Here is a 15,896-nt window from a genome sequence, read left to right as displayed (position 1 = left end):
ATTAAATATACAAACTCAAACTTGTATAATAATACTCTGGAACAAGCTGACAGGCAGGGAAGACACAAACGCAACAGAGATTGGATAAAGACTTAAGCGGTGCATCTTAAATAGCAAACAGAAACAAGATAATTAATCATACACAGCTGGAACAAATTAACTCAGTGACAGTAACCATAGAAATAAAGGAGTGGCGGGTAAAAGAACAAAAGAACACAGGAGCCAATCAGCTCAGCCAATCAGGAGCCGATGGATGGAGGAGCCATGGTGGAGCCGATGGAGGGAGGAGCCGATGAAGGGAGGAGCCATGGTGGAGCCGATGGAGGGAGGAGCCGATGGAGGGAGGAGCTGATGGAGGGAGGAGCCGATGGAGGGAGGAGCTGATGGAGGGAGGAGCCGATGGAGGGTGGAGCCGATGGAGGGAGGAGCCAAGGAGCCATGGTGGAGCCGATGGAGGGAGTAGCCATGGTGGAGAAAGGGCTGAGGACTCCAGGGGGCTGACTGACGGAGGCGGAGCAGGTAGAAGAGAAGACAGGGGTGTAGACGGAGAGCTGACGAGCCAAGGCGATGCTGAGGATCAGGAGGAACATGGCGATGCCGACGGCTCTGGCGACCGAGGCGGGGATCCAGAAGGCCGTGGTGGAGCCGGAGAGACAGAGGACCACGGTGGAGCTGGAGGGAGTGAGGAGTCCAACGGAGCCAGAGGGACGATGGGACGAGGTGAAGCCGGAGGAGTGTAGTCCTGAGGCGAGGGCAGGTCGACGAAGGACCAAGGAGGAGCCAGAGGGACGAGGGAGCCCGGTGCAGCTGGTGGACTGATGGGCCATGATGGAGCTGGAGACTGGCAGACCCGCGGCGAGCCCACATCACTGGTGTTGGAATGAGGGTGAACTGAGGGGCTGATAGGAATCAGCAGAGGCGGTGATGAGGATGAGGAATAGATGATGATGATGGGAGGAGGTGGGAGAGGGAGGCTGTGTAGGAGTTTGGAGCTGACAGATAGTTCCGGGCAGACAGATAAAACATATGATGGCGGAAGACAGGGTATTTCAGTATCGAAATCGATTAAGTCCAATTCCTCTGGACTCTGGACGAGGACAGGGACAGGAGATTCAGGCGCAGCGGCAGCCATCTTAGCTAAAGGCTCAGAAGCGGCAACCATTTTGGCAGAGGGCTCTGGCGTGGCGGCGACCATGACAGGACGACACTCTGGAATGGACTCTGAGATGGGCTTGGTTCCAGACCGGGACCCAACGCTCTCCAGACACCGAATCAAGGTTTCCCTCCAGTCCAGCCCTGTGGTGTCTGGGAGGTCAATGGGGTGGTGGGAGGTCCCCGATCTGGAACAGGGTCCTCAGGGTGTTACTTTCGAGGGAGCTGGTGATGGCAAGCCGGAGGAATTCCCTCTAAAACTCTAAAAGGTTGTGGCTCTCCCGAGCCACGGAGATGAACATTACCCGTTCATCCATTTGGGTTGGTCCGATCTTCTGTCACACTGTGACTGAAGACTCCGATTATATATATACAAACTTAAAGGAGCTGTATGTAAGATTGTGGCCAAAACTAGTACTGCAATCACTGTCAAATGACTGTAGAGTGGTGTATCCCCTCCCCCTCCTCCCTGACTCGAGGTTGCCAGATAGGCTGCAGGATCCAGCAGGAACGTGACGAGCTGCAGCTGTGGTAACTAGAGCAGAGCTGGCAACCCAGATGCCGCAACACTACTGACTTCGTGATTGGTAGATAGGTGGAGGGTGGAGCATCAGACCAAAACACAACATGACAACATCAACATCAGTTGAGGGCTGCAACTTCACTTTTTAAATCAAATCAAGTGACAATATCCTGGCCAGACTACTGTTGTCAGTGAAACAAGTATTTGAAATGTACATGATTTCTTAATGTTTAGTGACATTTCAGGGCCATTTTATGATTAATTGAAATAAATTTCTTACATACAGCTCCTTTAAACTTTTATAATAGTACTCTGGAACAAGCTGACAGGCAGACACACATATACGCAACAGAGATCATACACAATCATACACAGCTGGGACAAATTAACTCATAGTGATACTAACCATAGAAACAAAGGAGTGGCGGGAAAAGAACAAAGGAAAAGAGGAACTAATCAAAACACAAACTGAAACTCCAAACATGAATTGAATTTCTTTGTACTTCTGTCAGTTAAATAAAGGTTAAAGAGAATGAACAATTCAGATTCTTGATTTTATTGGATTTTACAAAATGTCTCAACTTTTCTGGATTTGGGGATGAACATCTTACATTTGTACATGATGACTGTGAGAAAGAGAAAGAGAAAGCGGAGGCATAACGCTCTGTTTGAACTGAATTCACTTCTCACTGAAGCTGCAAACACACATCACACACATTCACAATGTCAAGCTGCTTCACGAGTTACATCATGATTCAGTTCATTACGACAGTGAATGTTTGAGTGCTTGTGTAGAGGAGTACCTTTAGTTTAGTCAGCGTGTGCATGTCTGCGATGAAGTCCAGCAGCTCGCTCAGATACTGCCTCAAACACTCCATGGCCGCGGTCGTACACTGCGGGACAGACACCCGTCACTAACACACACACAATCAAACACACACACACAGCAGCAGATGTGAGAGAGGCGAGGCTCACCCCGGGCAGAGCGGTGATCATGTGCTTCTGGATGATGGTGGACTCAGCCAGCCTCGTCCCGATGTCTGAACACACAAACTGAGGACAGCAGAGGACATTACTCACTCTCTCACACTGATCTCATGAGCTGTTTACAGATGTTCACACACCAGTATGTGACACCAAACCAAACACTCATCTTTAAAAAACTGGTTTGGACATAATATGTGCAGCTGTCATATTAGTGCTTGCAACAGAAAACTAGATATGCGCCCAAATGGATTCATGGTTTTTTGCTCTACTGTGAGACGGAATTCTGAATAATGACTCGTCTTCAGTAGAGCTGGTTATAGCTGAAATCGAGTTCGTTTCCTAATCGCTGAACTTTCTATGAACACTGTTACAGTGACTCTGCAGTGAACGAGGCTTTGTGACGGTGACTCTGTAGTGAACGAGGCTGTGTTACAGTGACTCTGCAGTGAACGAGGCTGTTACAGTGACTCTGCAGTAAACGAGGCTGTGTTACAATGACTCTGCAGTGAACGAGGCTGTGTGACGGTGACTCTGCAGTGAACAAGGCTGTGTTACAGTGACTGCAGTGAACGAGGCTGTGTTACAGTGACTCTGCAGTGAACGAGGCTGTGTGACGGTGACTCTGCAGTGAATGAGGCTGTGTTACAGTGACTCTGCAGTGAACGAGGCTGTGTGACGGTGACTCTGCAGTGAACGAGGCTGTTACAGTGACTCTGCAGTGAACGAGGCTGTGTTACAGTGACTCTGCAGTGAACGAGGCTGTGTGACGGTGACTGCAGTGAACGAGGCTGTGTGACGGTGACTGCAGTGAACGAGGCTGTGTGACGGTGACTCTGCAGTGAACGAGGCTGTGTTACAGTGACTCTGCAGTGAACGAGGCTGTGTTACAGTGACTCTGCAGTGAACGAGGCTGTGTGACGGTGACTCTGCAGTGAACAAGGCTGTGTGACGGTGACTCTGCAGTGAACGAGGCTGTGTTACAGTGACTCTGCAGTGAACGAGGCTGTGTTACAGTGACTGCAGTGAACGAGGCTGTGTTACAGTGACTCTGCAGTGAACGAGGCTGTGTTACAGTGACTCTGCAGTGAACGAGGCTGTGTTACAGTGACTCTGCAGTGAACGAGGCTGTGTTACAGTGACTGCAGTGAACGAGGCTGTTACAGTGACTCTGCAGTGAACGAGGCTGTGTGACGGTGACTCTGCAGTGAACGAGGCTGTGTGACGGTGACTCTGCAGTGAACGAGGCTGTGTTACAGTGACTGCAGTGAACGAGGCTGTGTGACGGTGACTCTGCAGTGAACAAGGCTGTGTGACGGTGACTCTGCAGTGAACGAGTCTGTGTTACAGTGACTCTGCAGTGAACGGGGCTGTGTGACGGTGACTGCAGTGAACGAGGCTGTGTGACGGTGACTCTGCAGTGAACAAGGCTGTGTTACAGTGACTCTGCAGTGAACGAGTCTGTGTTACAGTGACTCTGCAGTGAACGGGGCTGTGTGACAGTGACTGCAGTGAACGAGGCTGTGTGACGGTGATTCTGCAGTGAACGAGGCTGTTACAGTGACTCTGCAGTGAACGAGGCTGTGTGACGGTGACTCTGCAGTGAACGAGGCTGTGTGACGGTGACTCTGCAGTGAACGAGGCTGTGTTACAGTGACTGCAGTGAACGAGGCTGTGTGACGGTGACTCTGCAGTGAACAAGGCTGTGTTACAGTGACTCTGCAGTGAACGAGTCTGTGTTACAGTGACTCTGCAGTGAACGGGGCTGTGTGACAGTGACTGCAGTGAACGAGGCTGTGTGACGGTGACTCTGCAGTGAACGAGGCTGTTACAGTGACTCTGCAGTGAACGAGGCTGTGTGACGGTGACTCTGCAGTGAACAAGGCTGTTACAGTGACTCTGCAGTGAACGAGGCTGTTACAGTGACTCTGCAGTGAACAAGGCTGTTACAGTGACTCTGCAGTGAACAAGGCTGTTACAGTGACTCTGCAGTGAACGAGGCTGTGTTACACTGACTCTGCAGTGAACGAGGCTGTTACAGTGACTCTGCAGTGAACGAGGCTGTGTTACAGTGACTGCAGTGAACGAGGCTGTTACAGTGACTCTGCAGTGAACGAGGCTGTTACAGTGACTCTGCAGTGAATGAAGGCTGTGTGACGGTGACTCTGCAGTGAACGAGGCTGTGTTACAGTGACTCTGCAGTGAACAAGGCTGTTACAGTGACTCTGCAGTGAACAAGGCTGTTACAGTGACTCTGCAGTGAACAAGGCTGTTACAGTGACTCTGCAGTGAACGAGGCTGTGTTACAGTGACTCTGCAGTGAACGAGGCTGTGTTACAGTGACTCTGCAGTGAACGAGGCTGTGTGACGGTGACTCTGCAGTGAACAAGGCTGTGTTACAGTGACTGCAGTGAACGAGGCTGTGTTACAGTGACTCTGCAGTGAACGAGGCTGTGTGACGGTGACTCTGCAGTGAACGAGGCTGTGTTACAGTGACTCTGCAGTGAACGAGGCTGTGTGACGGTGACTCTGCAGTGAACGAGGCTGTGTGACAGTGACTCTGCAGTGAACGAGGCTGTGTGACGGTGACTCTGCAGTGAACGAGGCTGTGTTACAGTGACTCTGCAGTGAACGAGGCTGTGTGACGGTGACTCTGCAGTGAACGAGGCTGTTACAGTGACTGCAGTGAACGAGGCTGTGTGACGGTGACTCTGCAGTGAACGAGGCTGTGTTACAGTGACTGCAGTGAACGAGGCTGTGTGACGGTGACTCTGCAGTGAACGAGGCTGTGTGACAGTGACTCTGCAGTGAACGAGGCTGTGTTACAGTGACTCTGCAGTGAACGAGGCTGTGTGACAGTGACTCTGCAGTGAACGAGGCTGTGTGACAGTGACTCTGCAGTGAACGAGGCTGCTACGGTGACTCTGCAGTGAACGAGGCTGTGTTACAGTGACTCTGCAGTGAACGAGGCTGTGTTACAGTGACTCTGCAGTGAACGAGGCTGTGTTACAGTGACTCTGCAGTGAACGAGGCTGTGTTACAGTGACTCTGCAGTGAACGAGGCTGTGTTACAGTGACTGCAGTGAACGAGGCTGTTACAGTGACTCTGCAGTGAACGAGGCTGTGTGACGGTGACTCTGCAGTGAACGAGGCTGTGTGACGGTGACTCTGCAGTGAACGAGGCTGTGTTACAGTGACTGCAGTGAACGAGGCTGTGTGACGGTGACTCTGCAGTGAACAAGGCTGTGTGACGGTGACTCTGCAGTGAACGAGGCTGTGTTACAGTGACTCTGCAGTGAACGAGTCTGTGTTACAGTGACTGCAGTGAACGAGGCTGTGTTACAGTGACTGCAGTGAACGAGGCTGTGTGACGGTGACTCTGCAGTGAACGAGGCTGTTACAGTGACTCTGCAGTGAACGAGGCTGTGTTACAGTGACTGCAGTGAACGAGGCTGTGTGACAGTGACTCTGCAGTGAACGAGGCTGTGTTACAGTGACTCTGCAGTGAACAAGGCTGTTACAGTGACTCTGCAGTGAACGAGGCTGTGTTACAGTGACTCTGCAGTGAACGAGGCTGTGTTACAGTGACTCTGCAGTGAACGAGGCTGTGTGACGGTGACTCTGCAGTGAACGAGGCTGTTACAGTGACTCTGCAGTGAACGAGGCTGTGTGACAGTGACTGCAGTGAACGAGGCTGTGTGACGGTGACTCTGCAGTGAACGAGGCTGTTACAGTGACTCTGCAGTGAACGAGACTGTGTTACAGTGACTCTGCAGTGAACGAGGCTGTGTTACAGTGACTCTGCAGTGAACGAGGCTGTTACAGTGACTCTGCAGTGAACGAGGCTGTTACAGTGACTCTGCAGTGAACGAGGCTGTGTGACAGTGACTGCAGTGAACGAGGCTGTGTGACGGTGACTCTGCAGTGAACGAGGCTGTTACAGTGACTCTGCAGTGAACGAGGCTGTGTGACAGTGACTGCAGTGAACGAGGCTGTGTGACGGTGACTCTGCAGTGAACGAGGCTGTTACAGTGACTCTGCAGTGAACGAGACTGTGTGACAGTGACTCTGCAGTGAACGAGGCTGTGTGACGGTGACTCTGCAGTGAACGAGGCTGTGTTACAGTGACTCTGCAGTGAACGAGGCTGTTACAGTGACTCTGCAGTGAACGAGGCTGTGTTACAGTGACTCTGCAGTGAACGAGGCTGTGTGACGGTGACTCTGCAGTGAACGAGGCTGTGTTACAGTGACTCTGCAGTGAACGAGGCTGTGTTACAGTGACTCTGCAGTGAACGAGGCTGTGTTACAGTGACTCTGCAGTGAACGAGGCTGTGTTACAGTGACTCTGCAGTGAATGAAGGCTGTGTTACAGTGACTCTGCAGTGAACGAGGCTGTGTTACAGTGACTCTGCAGTGAACGAGGCTGTGTTACAGTGACTCTGCAGTGAACGAGGCTGTGTTACAGTGACTCTGCAGTGAACGAGGCTGTTACAGTGACTCTGCAGTGAACGAGGCTGTGTTACAGTGACTCTGCAGTGAACGAGGCTGTGTGACGGTGACTCTGCAGTGAACGAGGCTGTGTTACAGTGACTCTGCAGTGAACGAGGCTGTGTTACAGTGACTCTGCAGTGAACGAGGCTGTGTTACAGTGACTCTGCAGTGAACGAGGCTGTGTTACAGTGACTCTGCAGTGAACGAGGCTGTGTTACAGTGACTCTGCAGTGAACGAGGCTGTGTTACAGTGACTCTGCAGTGAATGAAGGCTGTGTTACAGTGACTCTGCAGTGAACGAGGCTGTGTTACAGTGACTCTGCAGTGAACGAGGCTGTGTTACAGTGACTCTGCAGTGAACGAGGCTGTTACAGTGACTCTGCAGTGAACGAGGCTGTTACAGTGACTCTGCAGTGAACGAGGCTGTGTTACAGTGACTCTGCAGTGAACGAGGCTGTGTGACGGTGACTCTGCAGTGAACGAGGCTGTGTTACAGTGACTCTGCAGTGAACGAGGCTGTGTTACAGTGACTCTGCAGTGAATGAAGGCTGTGTTACAGTGACTCTGCAGTGAACGAGGCTGTGTTACAGTGACTCTGCAGTGAACGAGGCTGTGTTACAGTGACTCTGCAGTGAACGAGGCTGTTACAGTGACTCTGCAGTGAACGAGGCTGTTACAGTGACTCTGCAGTGAACGAGGCTGTGTTACAGTGACTCTGCAGTGAACGAGGCTGTGTGACGGTGACTCTGCAGTGAACGAGGCTGTGTTACAGTGACTCTGCAGTGAACAAGGCTGTGTGACAGTGACTCTGCAGTGAACGAGACTGTGTGACGGTGACTCTGCAGTGAACGAGGCTGTGTTACAGTGACTGCAGTGAACGAGGCTGTGTTACAGTGACTGCAGTGAACGAGGCTGTGTTACAGTGACTCTGCAGTGAACGAGGCTGTGTTACAGTGACCCTGCAGTGAACGAGGCTGTTACAGTGACTCTGCAGTGAACGAGGCTGTGTTACAGTGACTGCAGAGAACGAGGCTGTTACAGTGACTTTGCAGTGAATGAAGGCTGTGTGACGGTGACTCTGCAGTGAACGAGGCTGTGTTACAGTGACTCTGCAGTGAACAAGGCTGTTACAGTGACTCTGCAGTGAACGAGGCTGTTACAGTGACTCTGCAGTGAACAAAGCTGTTACAGTGACTCTGCAGTGAACAAGGCTGTTACAGTGACTCTGCAGTGAACGAGGCTGTGTTACAGTGACTCTGCAGTGAACAAGGCTGTTACAGTGACTCTGCAGTGAACGAGGCTGTTACAGTGACTCTGCAGTGAACAAAGCTGTTACAGTGACTCTGCAGTGAACAAGGCTGTTACAGTGACTCTGCAGTGAACGAGGCTGTGTTACACTGACTCTGCAGTGAACGAGGCTGTTACAGTGACTCTGCAGTGAACGAGGCTGTTACAGTGACTCTGCAGTGAACGAGGCTGTGTTACAGTGACTGCAGTGAACGAGGCTGTTACAGTGACTCTGCAGTGAACGAGGCTGTTACAGTGACTCTGCAGTGAATGAAGGCTGTGTGACGGTGACTCTGCAGTGAACGAGGCTGTGTTACAGTGACTCTGCAGTGAACAAGGCTGTTACAGTGACTCTGCAGTGAACAAGGCTGTTACAGTGACTCTGCAGTGAACAAGGCTGTTACAGTGACTCTGCAGTGAACGAGGCTGTGTTACAGTGACTCTGCAGTGAACGAGGCTGTGTTACAGTGACTCTGCAGTGAACGAGGCTGTGTTACAGTGACTCTGCAGTGAACGAGGCTGTGTTACAGTGGCTCTGCAGTGAACGAGGCTGTTACAGTGACTCTGCAGTGAACGAGGCTGTGTTACAGTGACTCTGCAGTGAACGAGGCTGTGTGACGGTGACTCTGCAGTGAACGAGGCTGTGTTGCAGTGACCCTGCAGTGAACAAGGCTGTTACAGTGACTCTGCAGTGAATGAAAGCTGTGTGACGGTGACTCTGCAGTAAACGAGGCTGTGTTACAGTGACTCTGCAGTGAACGAGGCTGTGTTACAGTGACTCTGCAGTGAACGAGGCTGTGTTACAGTGACTCTGCAGTGAACAAGGCTGTTACAGTGACTCTGCAGTGAATGAAGGCTGTGTGACGGTGACTCTGCAGTGAACGAGGCTGTGTGACGGTGACTCTGCAGTGAACGAGGCTGTGTGACGGTGACTCTGCAGTGAACGAGGCTGTGTGACGGTGACTCTGCAGTGAACGAGGCTGTGTGACGGTGACTCTGCAGTGAACGAGGCTGTGTTACAGTGACTCTGCAGTGAACAAGGCTGTTACAGTGACTCTGCAGTGAATGAAGGCTGTGTGACGGTGACTCTGCAGTGAAAGAGGCTGTGTTGCAGTGACTCTGCAGTGAACGAGGCTGTGTGACAGTGACTCTGCAGTGAACGAGGCTGTGTTACAGTGACTCTGCAGTGAACGAGACTGTGTGACAGTGACTCTGCAGTGAACGAGACAGTGTGACAGTGACTCTGCAGTGAACGAGGCTGTGTGACAGTGACTCTGCAGTGAACGAGGCTGTGTGACGGTGACTCTGCAGTGAACGAGGCTGTGTGACAGTGACTCTGCAGTGAACGAGGGTGTGTGACGGACAGTAGCTGTACCTGCACCAGCAGCAGCAGGTTCGTGTCGGGAATAGAAGACTTGAACTTCAGAGCCTGAAGCAGCTCCAGAACCACGATACGTGACATGTAGAACTTGTCTCTTTCCTGCATTAAACAGGGACAATGTCATTTTCAAAAACAATTCAATTCACATTTATTTGTATAGCGTTTTTCACAGTACACATCGTTTCAAAGCAGCTTTACAGAAAATGCATGAGTCTATATTATAATTTACAGTAATCTGTTATCAGAGGAATAAAATCATGCCAGCGGACGTCAGATTCTCTCTGGTGGAATAAAGGCTTGTTCACCTTGCTGAAGTTTTTGTAGCATAAACCACAGATCTCTACGAGATACGAGAGACTGAACACACCGTACTGGAGAACAAAACTCAGCAGTTTGGAGAAGGGCTCCAGCAGACTCTGCAGGACCACACAGGAGAAGCAGTGAGATTTAACACACACTTTTGGTTCATCCAAGGGGAACCTTAAACAACACAGAGCCACAGAAATGTACGAGCTTACTCTTGCTGCGTTGGTGACGGGAATCTTCAGCAAACAGATGATTATCCTCAGGCTTGAGTCCAGCGGACACTATAGGAGAGAAACCGTGAGCATAGTGAGACTCTGATCATATACACCACAGAGAGAGACTGAAGCGCAGAGAAAGACTGAGGCGCAGAGAGAGAGACTGAAGAGAAGAGAGAGAGAGACTGAAGAGAGAGACACCTTGAGCGGCAGCACAGCGGGCAGTTTGGCCAGGAAGGTCTGGAACTGGTTGCAGATGGTGGTCCACAGGTTGCTGGGCGAGTCCATGGGAAGAGTCTCCATGAAGGTGGCGATGTTGTCCAGACAGTGCAGGATAGCGCCGCCTGCTGGCAGAGACTTCTTATTGTTCAGACCCTAGGACGACACCAGCAGCTTTACTGCAGTTACCAGCAGCCACCGTACAACCCCAATACAGCCATTCACAGCTCATGCACATACTATTAGTCTTCATAAGGAAGGTTGTGATGAATGTCCTGGAAATTAAGCTCTAATTGAGGAAAACATGACTCTCCATTACAAAGGAAAGTAAGAAGGTTTTAAGCAAAGCTTTCCAGACTGTCCTCTGCTGGAAGACGTGTGTGTGTGTGTGTGTGTGTGTGTGAGACCCACCTCCAGTAGCTGGCTCAGCGCGGCCACAGAGCTCAGCTCATTGAAATCCACCAGAGCCATGGCCAGTGTCCGCAGGAAGCTTCCGTCTGAAACCAGAGAGAGCAGTGCCAGTGAGCTCGAGTCTCTGTGTGTGTGTGTGTGTGTGTGTGTGTGTGTGTGTGTGTAAGCTCTGTCTCAGACCTTTAATGTTGCTCTGGAAGAGCTGTGGAAGGATGCCGTTGGGCGCGAGCTGATGGAGGACGCAACGCAGGAACTGCTTGGCCACGCCAGCGACGTTCCCGGGAATCAGCATGCTGCACACACACACACACACACACACACACACACACACACACACACACACACACACACACCAGTGACGGGAACGCCAGCTCCTTTTATTGAGCTGGATCGTTGGAGCCGGCTCTTTTGGCCAACAAATGGCTCTTCATTTACAGATTTTTACAATCTCTAGGACACATTTCTCAATACTCAGGTCAGGTCAGACGAGCAAACAAAGTTACAGGTTGTGTGTGCATCCCTGCCCTCGCTACATCACGGGTGCGGACACACACAGTCTGTGTGTTGTTTGTTTGTGAGTGGATGCACAGGCAGCGCTCGAGGTTGCCCAGACTGTGAACAGCTTCCTCTCAGGCTCGCGTTCCTCACGATTCGGGTCCCGCTGCTGCCGAGGCACAGTAACACGTTTGAGGCTGAGGCCTGCAGTACGCACTAGGGTACGGTATGGGATCTGGCCGTGGGGCTGAGGCCTGCAGTACGCACTAGGGTACGGCCGTGAGATCTGGCTGTGGTGCTCCAAGGCCTATCCCTGGCTCCCTTTGAGCCTATTGAGGAGGTTTCAGTCAAGTTTCTGACTCTCAAGTCGTTGTTCCTCCTGACTATCACCTCTCTTAAAAGGATAGGAAATTTACAAGCTTGGTCAGTTTCCCTTTCATGCTTGGATTTTGCACCCGGCATGGTAAAGGCATTCCTCCACCCTAGACCAGGGTCTATCCCTAAAGTTTCCACTAATGTGGCCAGATCTATCATTCTGCAGGCCTTCTGTCCTCCTCCTTTCCAGGATGCCGACCAGGAAAGAAATAATTTGCTTTGTCCAGTTAGCACATTGGATGCTTACGCCCACAGAGCCGCCCTGTGGCTCAGACTGGATCAGAACAACAGTTCGTATGTTTTGGACCTCCTAATAAATGGTCACCAGCTTCTAAGCAGAGAATGAGCAAATGGATAGTCAAGGCTATCTCTCTTGCCTACGAATCGGCCGGACTGCCTACCCCTTTGGCAGTGCTGGCTCATTCGACAAGGAGTATGGCTGCCTCTAAGGCCTTAGTGCCAGGAGTCTCACTTCAAGATGTTTGTGATGCGGCGGGCTGGTCCTCACCACACACACTCATGAGGTTTTACAACCTAGACTTGGGCTCCACTCCCGGGTCTCAGGTGCCCCGTTTTAGTGCTTTCTCGATTCACACTAGACAGTCACTGGTCATTATGGTGGTGTGGGTATAGGCGTTCCCACAGCGTCAATCGACACAGCACGAGTTCCCTTGAAAGGGAACGCCTCGGTTACTGAAGAGGGAACGAGACGCTGCGTCGCCATGCCATACTTCTGCATGCCTGTTGGCGACTTGCTTCAGTCTGTTAGAAGCTAGCGTTACACTGTTTGGGTAGGCTTTATAGTGTCCTGGTTGGTGACGTCACCCGCCTCTGACGTCACGTTACACCAGGGGTCGGCAAGTAAGGTTGGCATCGGGTCAAAAAAAATTTTTTACACTAGATGGCGGGCCAGAACATAGTCAATGGATAATTTAAGAAATTAATTGATGAAAAATGCAACTAGAATGTTAGTGAGCTGTTACTCTGTGTTAAATACTGTAGGCTAGTAGGACAGTCAGTGTGGCAGTGTCCGGGTTTTATACTGGATACATTAATAAAGCAGTAGGGATGAGTCACGATTTTCGAATATTCGATTTGTTGATTTAATTATAGAATATCGAATAGGTCGTGGGATTATTGTCTAAAAAAATTCCCATGTTTTCGGTGCTGATTCGGTGGTGACGCCGTGTTCATGTAACCAGAGGGTGACGCTGCCAATAACGCAAAAGCTGTCACAAGGAACCGGCAAAAGTAATGATTATGAATGTTTCAAATATAGCAAGGAGACATTTTAATTGTTTATAAGTGTCTTGTGTCGGCTCAGTCGGCTGCAATAGTGACCGCAGTAGTTAACGCGCCTATAGAGAGAAATGCACATTTCATAATATGGATTACATAAGCAGAGAGTAGTCGGTTTCTTTTCGTTTTGAATTGTTTCGTTTAAAATTAGACATTTTTAAGCTTTCTATATATTTTCGTGTCTGTGAGGCAGCTTAAACGCTGAGTTTCGGTTAATTTATGAGACGAGCTCCAGTTCACGAGCAATGCAATCTCGCCGGCGCCTCCATGTCCGATTATATTGTCTGCTATATTTGCTTTTATTAAATACAAGCAATTTGTTGATAAAACATTGATTAAAAATAAGATACAAATGATACAAAACGAAATTAAATTTTTAGATAGGCTTTCTACAAAACAAAACTTAATGAAGTGGTCAAAATCATGTCTGACCCACATGTCTCCCGATATATTGCGGCATCTTGCAACACATCCTGCCTTGCTAAAACACACATGTGGGAGATGCGGAATGGATAAAAATAACTAAAAAAATAAAAGAGGACTTGAATAAGCCCATTAATGGCATTTTTGAGTCATGCTCTTAACGAACTATGTTTTATTTCCTCTTTCCATATTGTGAATAAATGTGTATCATTTTAATTTGCTTGTTACACAATGGAGTCTAACTTATTGTAATAATTATTTGACGTAGACTACTTTTAAACTTAGAATTATTCCTTGGCATCCTCGCATAGCCTACTAAACTGCATAGCTACTTTTTTTACGCTATTACGTCGTGTTAACATTTAAGCTGGTGAGAGAAAATGGCACTATCAAAGAGTCTAAAAAGGGAAGTTGACAGCGAAAATAGTTAGGCTATACAAAGAATAATAAAAAGACAACTATGCGTTCATCCTACCTAGTTTTGTAAATGCAAAGCCGGTGTGTGTCTTATCTGCAACGACAACCCGATCACACTAAATGCGTCTCTATAGCACGCATTGTGTCTATCGTGCAATTTATACGCGAAAAAGAGTTTTTACGTGCATATGATACGCATGGGTAGGTTTAGTAGTGGTGTCTGGTGCGTGTGTAGTATACGTTGGGTAGGATTAGTGGTGTGGGATGCGTGTGTATTACACGCAATAAAGTGCGTATCAAATGCACGCGAAAAACTGCGTAGGCCTATCATATGCACGTAAAAACACATTTTCGTGTATAAATTGCACGATAAACACAACGCGTGCTATAGAGCCGCATTTAATATAATATTAGACATTTCATGACGGTTATTTTAGAGGTGTGTCTAGCGATCCACAGACTCTTTTGAATGTCTTTCAGAACTTTTCAGGCTGCGGCGCGGGCCAGATATTATTGCCGGCGGGCCAGTTTTGGCCCGCCGGCCGCCTGTTGCCGACCCCTGCGTTACACCATTGGACTGATTTAATTTGCGCTTTACGACGCAATCACGCAGAGCGTTCCCACAGCATCGATCGATGCAACGTCTCGTTCTCTCTAAGGGAGGTTACAGTCGAAACAGAGGCGTTTTGGTAGTTTTAGTAAATGTGAAACTAACTGCTGTGAAGCTGAGAGTTAGTAAAGAGAACTGTGTGAAGAGTTTTGAAAAATTTTAAATATTGAGAAAATGATTGTAAAAAACTGCAAATTATTCAATGTAATTATTCAATATTATATTATTATATTATTATTATTACAGATAATATAGACTCATCTCGCGAACACACATCAACACAATAGTCAGTACAAAAGTCATCCTTTTACTCGTAATAATTAGTAGTAATAATTCACAAAAACAAAAAGAGAAATCAGCTCTCAGACAGGAGCCGACTTCCATTGTTCACCAACGACACAAGCTAACTCAGTCAGGAGAATAAGCCTCAGACGTACAGCTGTGAAAGAGTAACTCACCTTTCAGCCTGACCTGTGAAATTGGAGCTCGAGGCCAACCTGCAGAATTAAAGCAGAAACTGAAAGAGAGCCATAGAGATCGTAGTGAACGTGTGTGGTCAGCGGCTGTGGTGCGAGCGTACCTGCCCACAGACTGCATGATCTCCAGCAGCAGCGGAGCGGCCAGATCGGGACTCAGGTGGATGAACATGGACAGCACCACCACGGCTAGAGCCAGGGTCTCCTCGTCGTACTCCTCCAGAACCGCCCCGCAGTCCCGGCACCTGAGCAGACACACACACAGATGAGGAACACCGCATGCGCCACACTTTACCCTGACGCTCGCTCTCCCACCTGTCAGCCATGTTCGTGGGCTGCTCGTCGCTGAAGTCTTCCGGCGCTGGAACAAACATGCTGGCGGTGCTCGGAGCCGACAGCAGACTCGTCTTGGTAGGACCTGCAAGAGTGAGGTGTAGAGTTGGGGCACAGACTCCAGCACACAGGACTGGTCATGATTAGTGGCGCTAAAGAAGACCGACCCGTGTCCCAGGTGCTGATGTTCTGCGGCGCGCTGGACTGATGCTCGAGCTGCCGCTTCATCAGCTGACTCATGGTCACGGTACCCAGAGAGCCTCGCTTCACCTGGCGATACTGAGCTGCAGCAGGACACACACACTTCAGGAGATGCTCATGCACGACAGACACCACATTCAGAAATACTATCAATTTGAACTGAAATGAGCTGAAGAATGACACTATGGTCTTCAGTAGAGCTGCTTTACAGCAGATTTAGTCTCATATTTGATTAAATTTGCATAATAGATTCTGTTATCTTCCTGTTTATTACTGTGAAGATGCTTTGAATCATTCT

At 49.5% G+C, this 15,896-nt stretch overlaps 1 protein-coding gene across 1 annotated transcript in view; it reads right to left on the bottom strand.

Annotated features, from left to right (window-relative positions):
* The window catches only part of LOC130082705 (protein unc-79 homolog), a 91,990-nt gene that overhangs the window by 9,366 nt on the left and 66,728 nt on the right, over window positions 1-15,896 (bottom strand). The window contains 12 exon segments of the mRNA XM_056247560.1: window positions 2,479-2,568; window positions 2,651-2,728; window positions 9,813-9,917; window positions 10,124-10,234; window positions 10,337-10,405; window positions 10,541-10,714; window positions 10,970-11,055; window positions 11,150-11,262; window positions 15,047-15,085; window positions 15,169-15,309; window positions 15,380-15,513; window positions 15,515-15,681. Of these exon segments, the coding sequence (XP_056103535.1) occupies window positions 2,479-2,568; window positions 2,651-2,728; window positions 9,813-9,917; window positions 10,124-10,234; window positions 10,337-10,405; window positions 10,541-10,714; window positions 10,970-11,055; window positions 11,150-11,262; window positions 15,047-15,085; window positions 15,169-15,309; window positions 15,380-15,513; window positions 15,515-15,681 (1,307 nt within the window).

This window comes from Rhinichthys klamathensis, unplaced genomic scaffold (assembly GCF_029890125.1).
Source record: "Rhinichthys klamathensis goyatoka isolate OS25496 unplaced genomic scaffold, OSU_Roscu_1.1 h1tg000049l_1, whole genome shotgun sequence".
Lineage (NCBI taxonomy): Eukaryota > Metazoa > Chordata > Actinopteri > Cypriniformes > Leuciscidae > Rhinichthys > Rhinichthys klamathensis.
The sequence above is the reverse complement of the archived record's forward strand: the minus strand, read 5'-3'. Positions and strand labels throughout refer to the sequence as shown.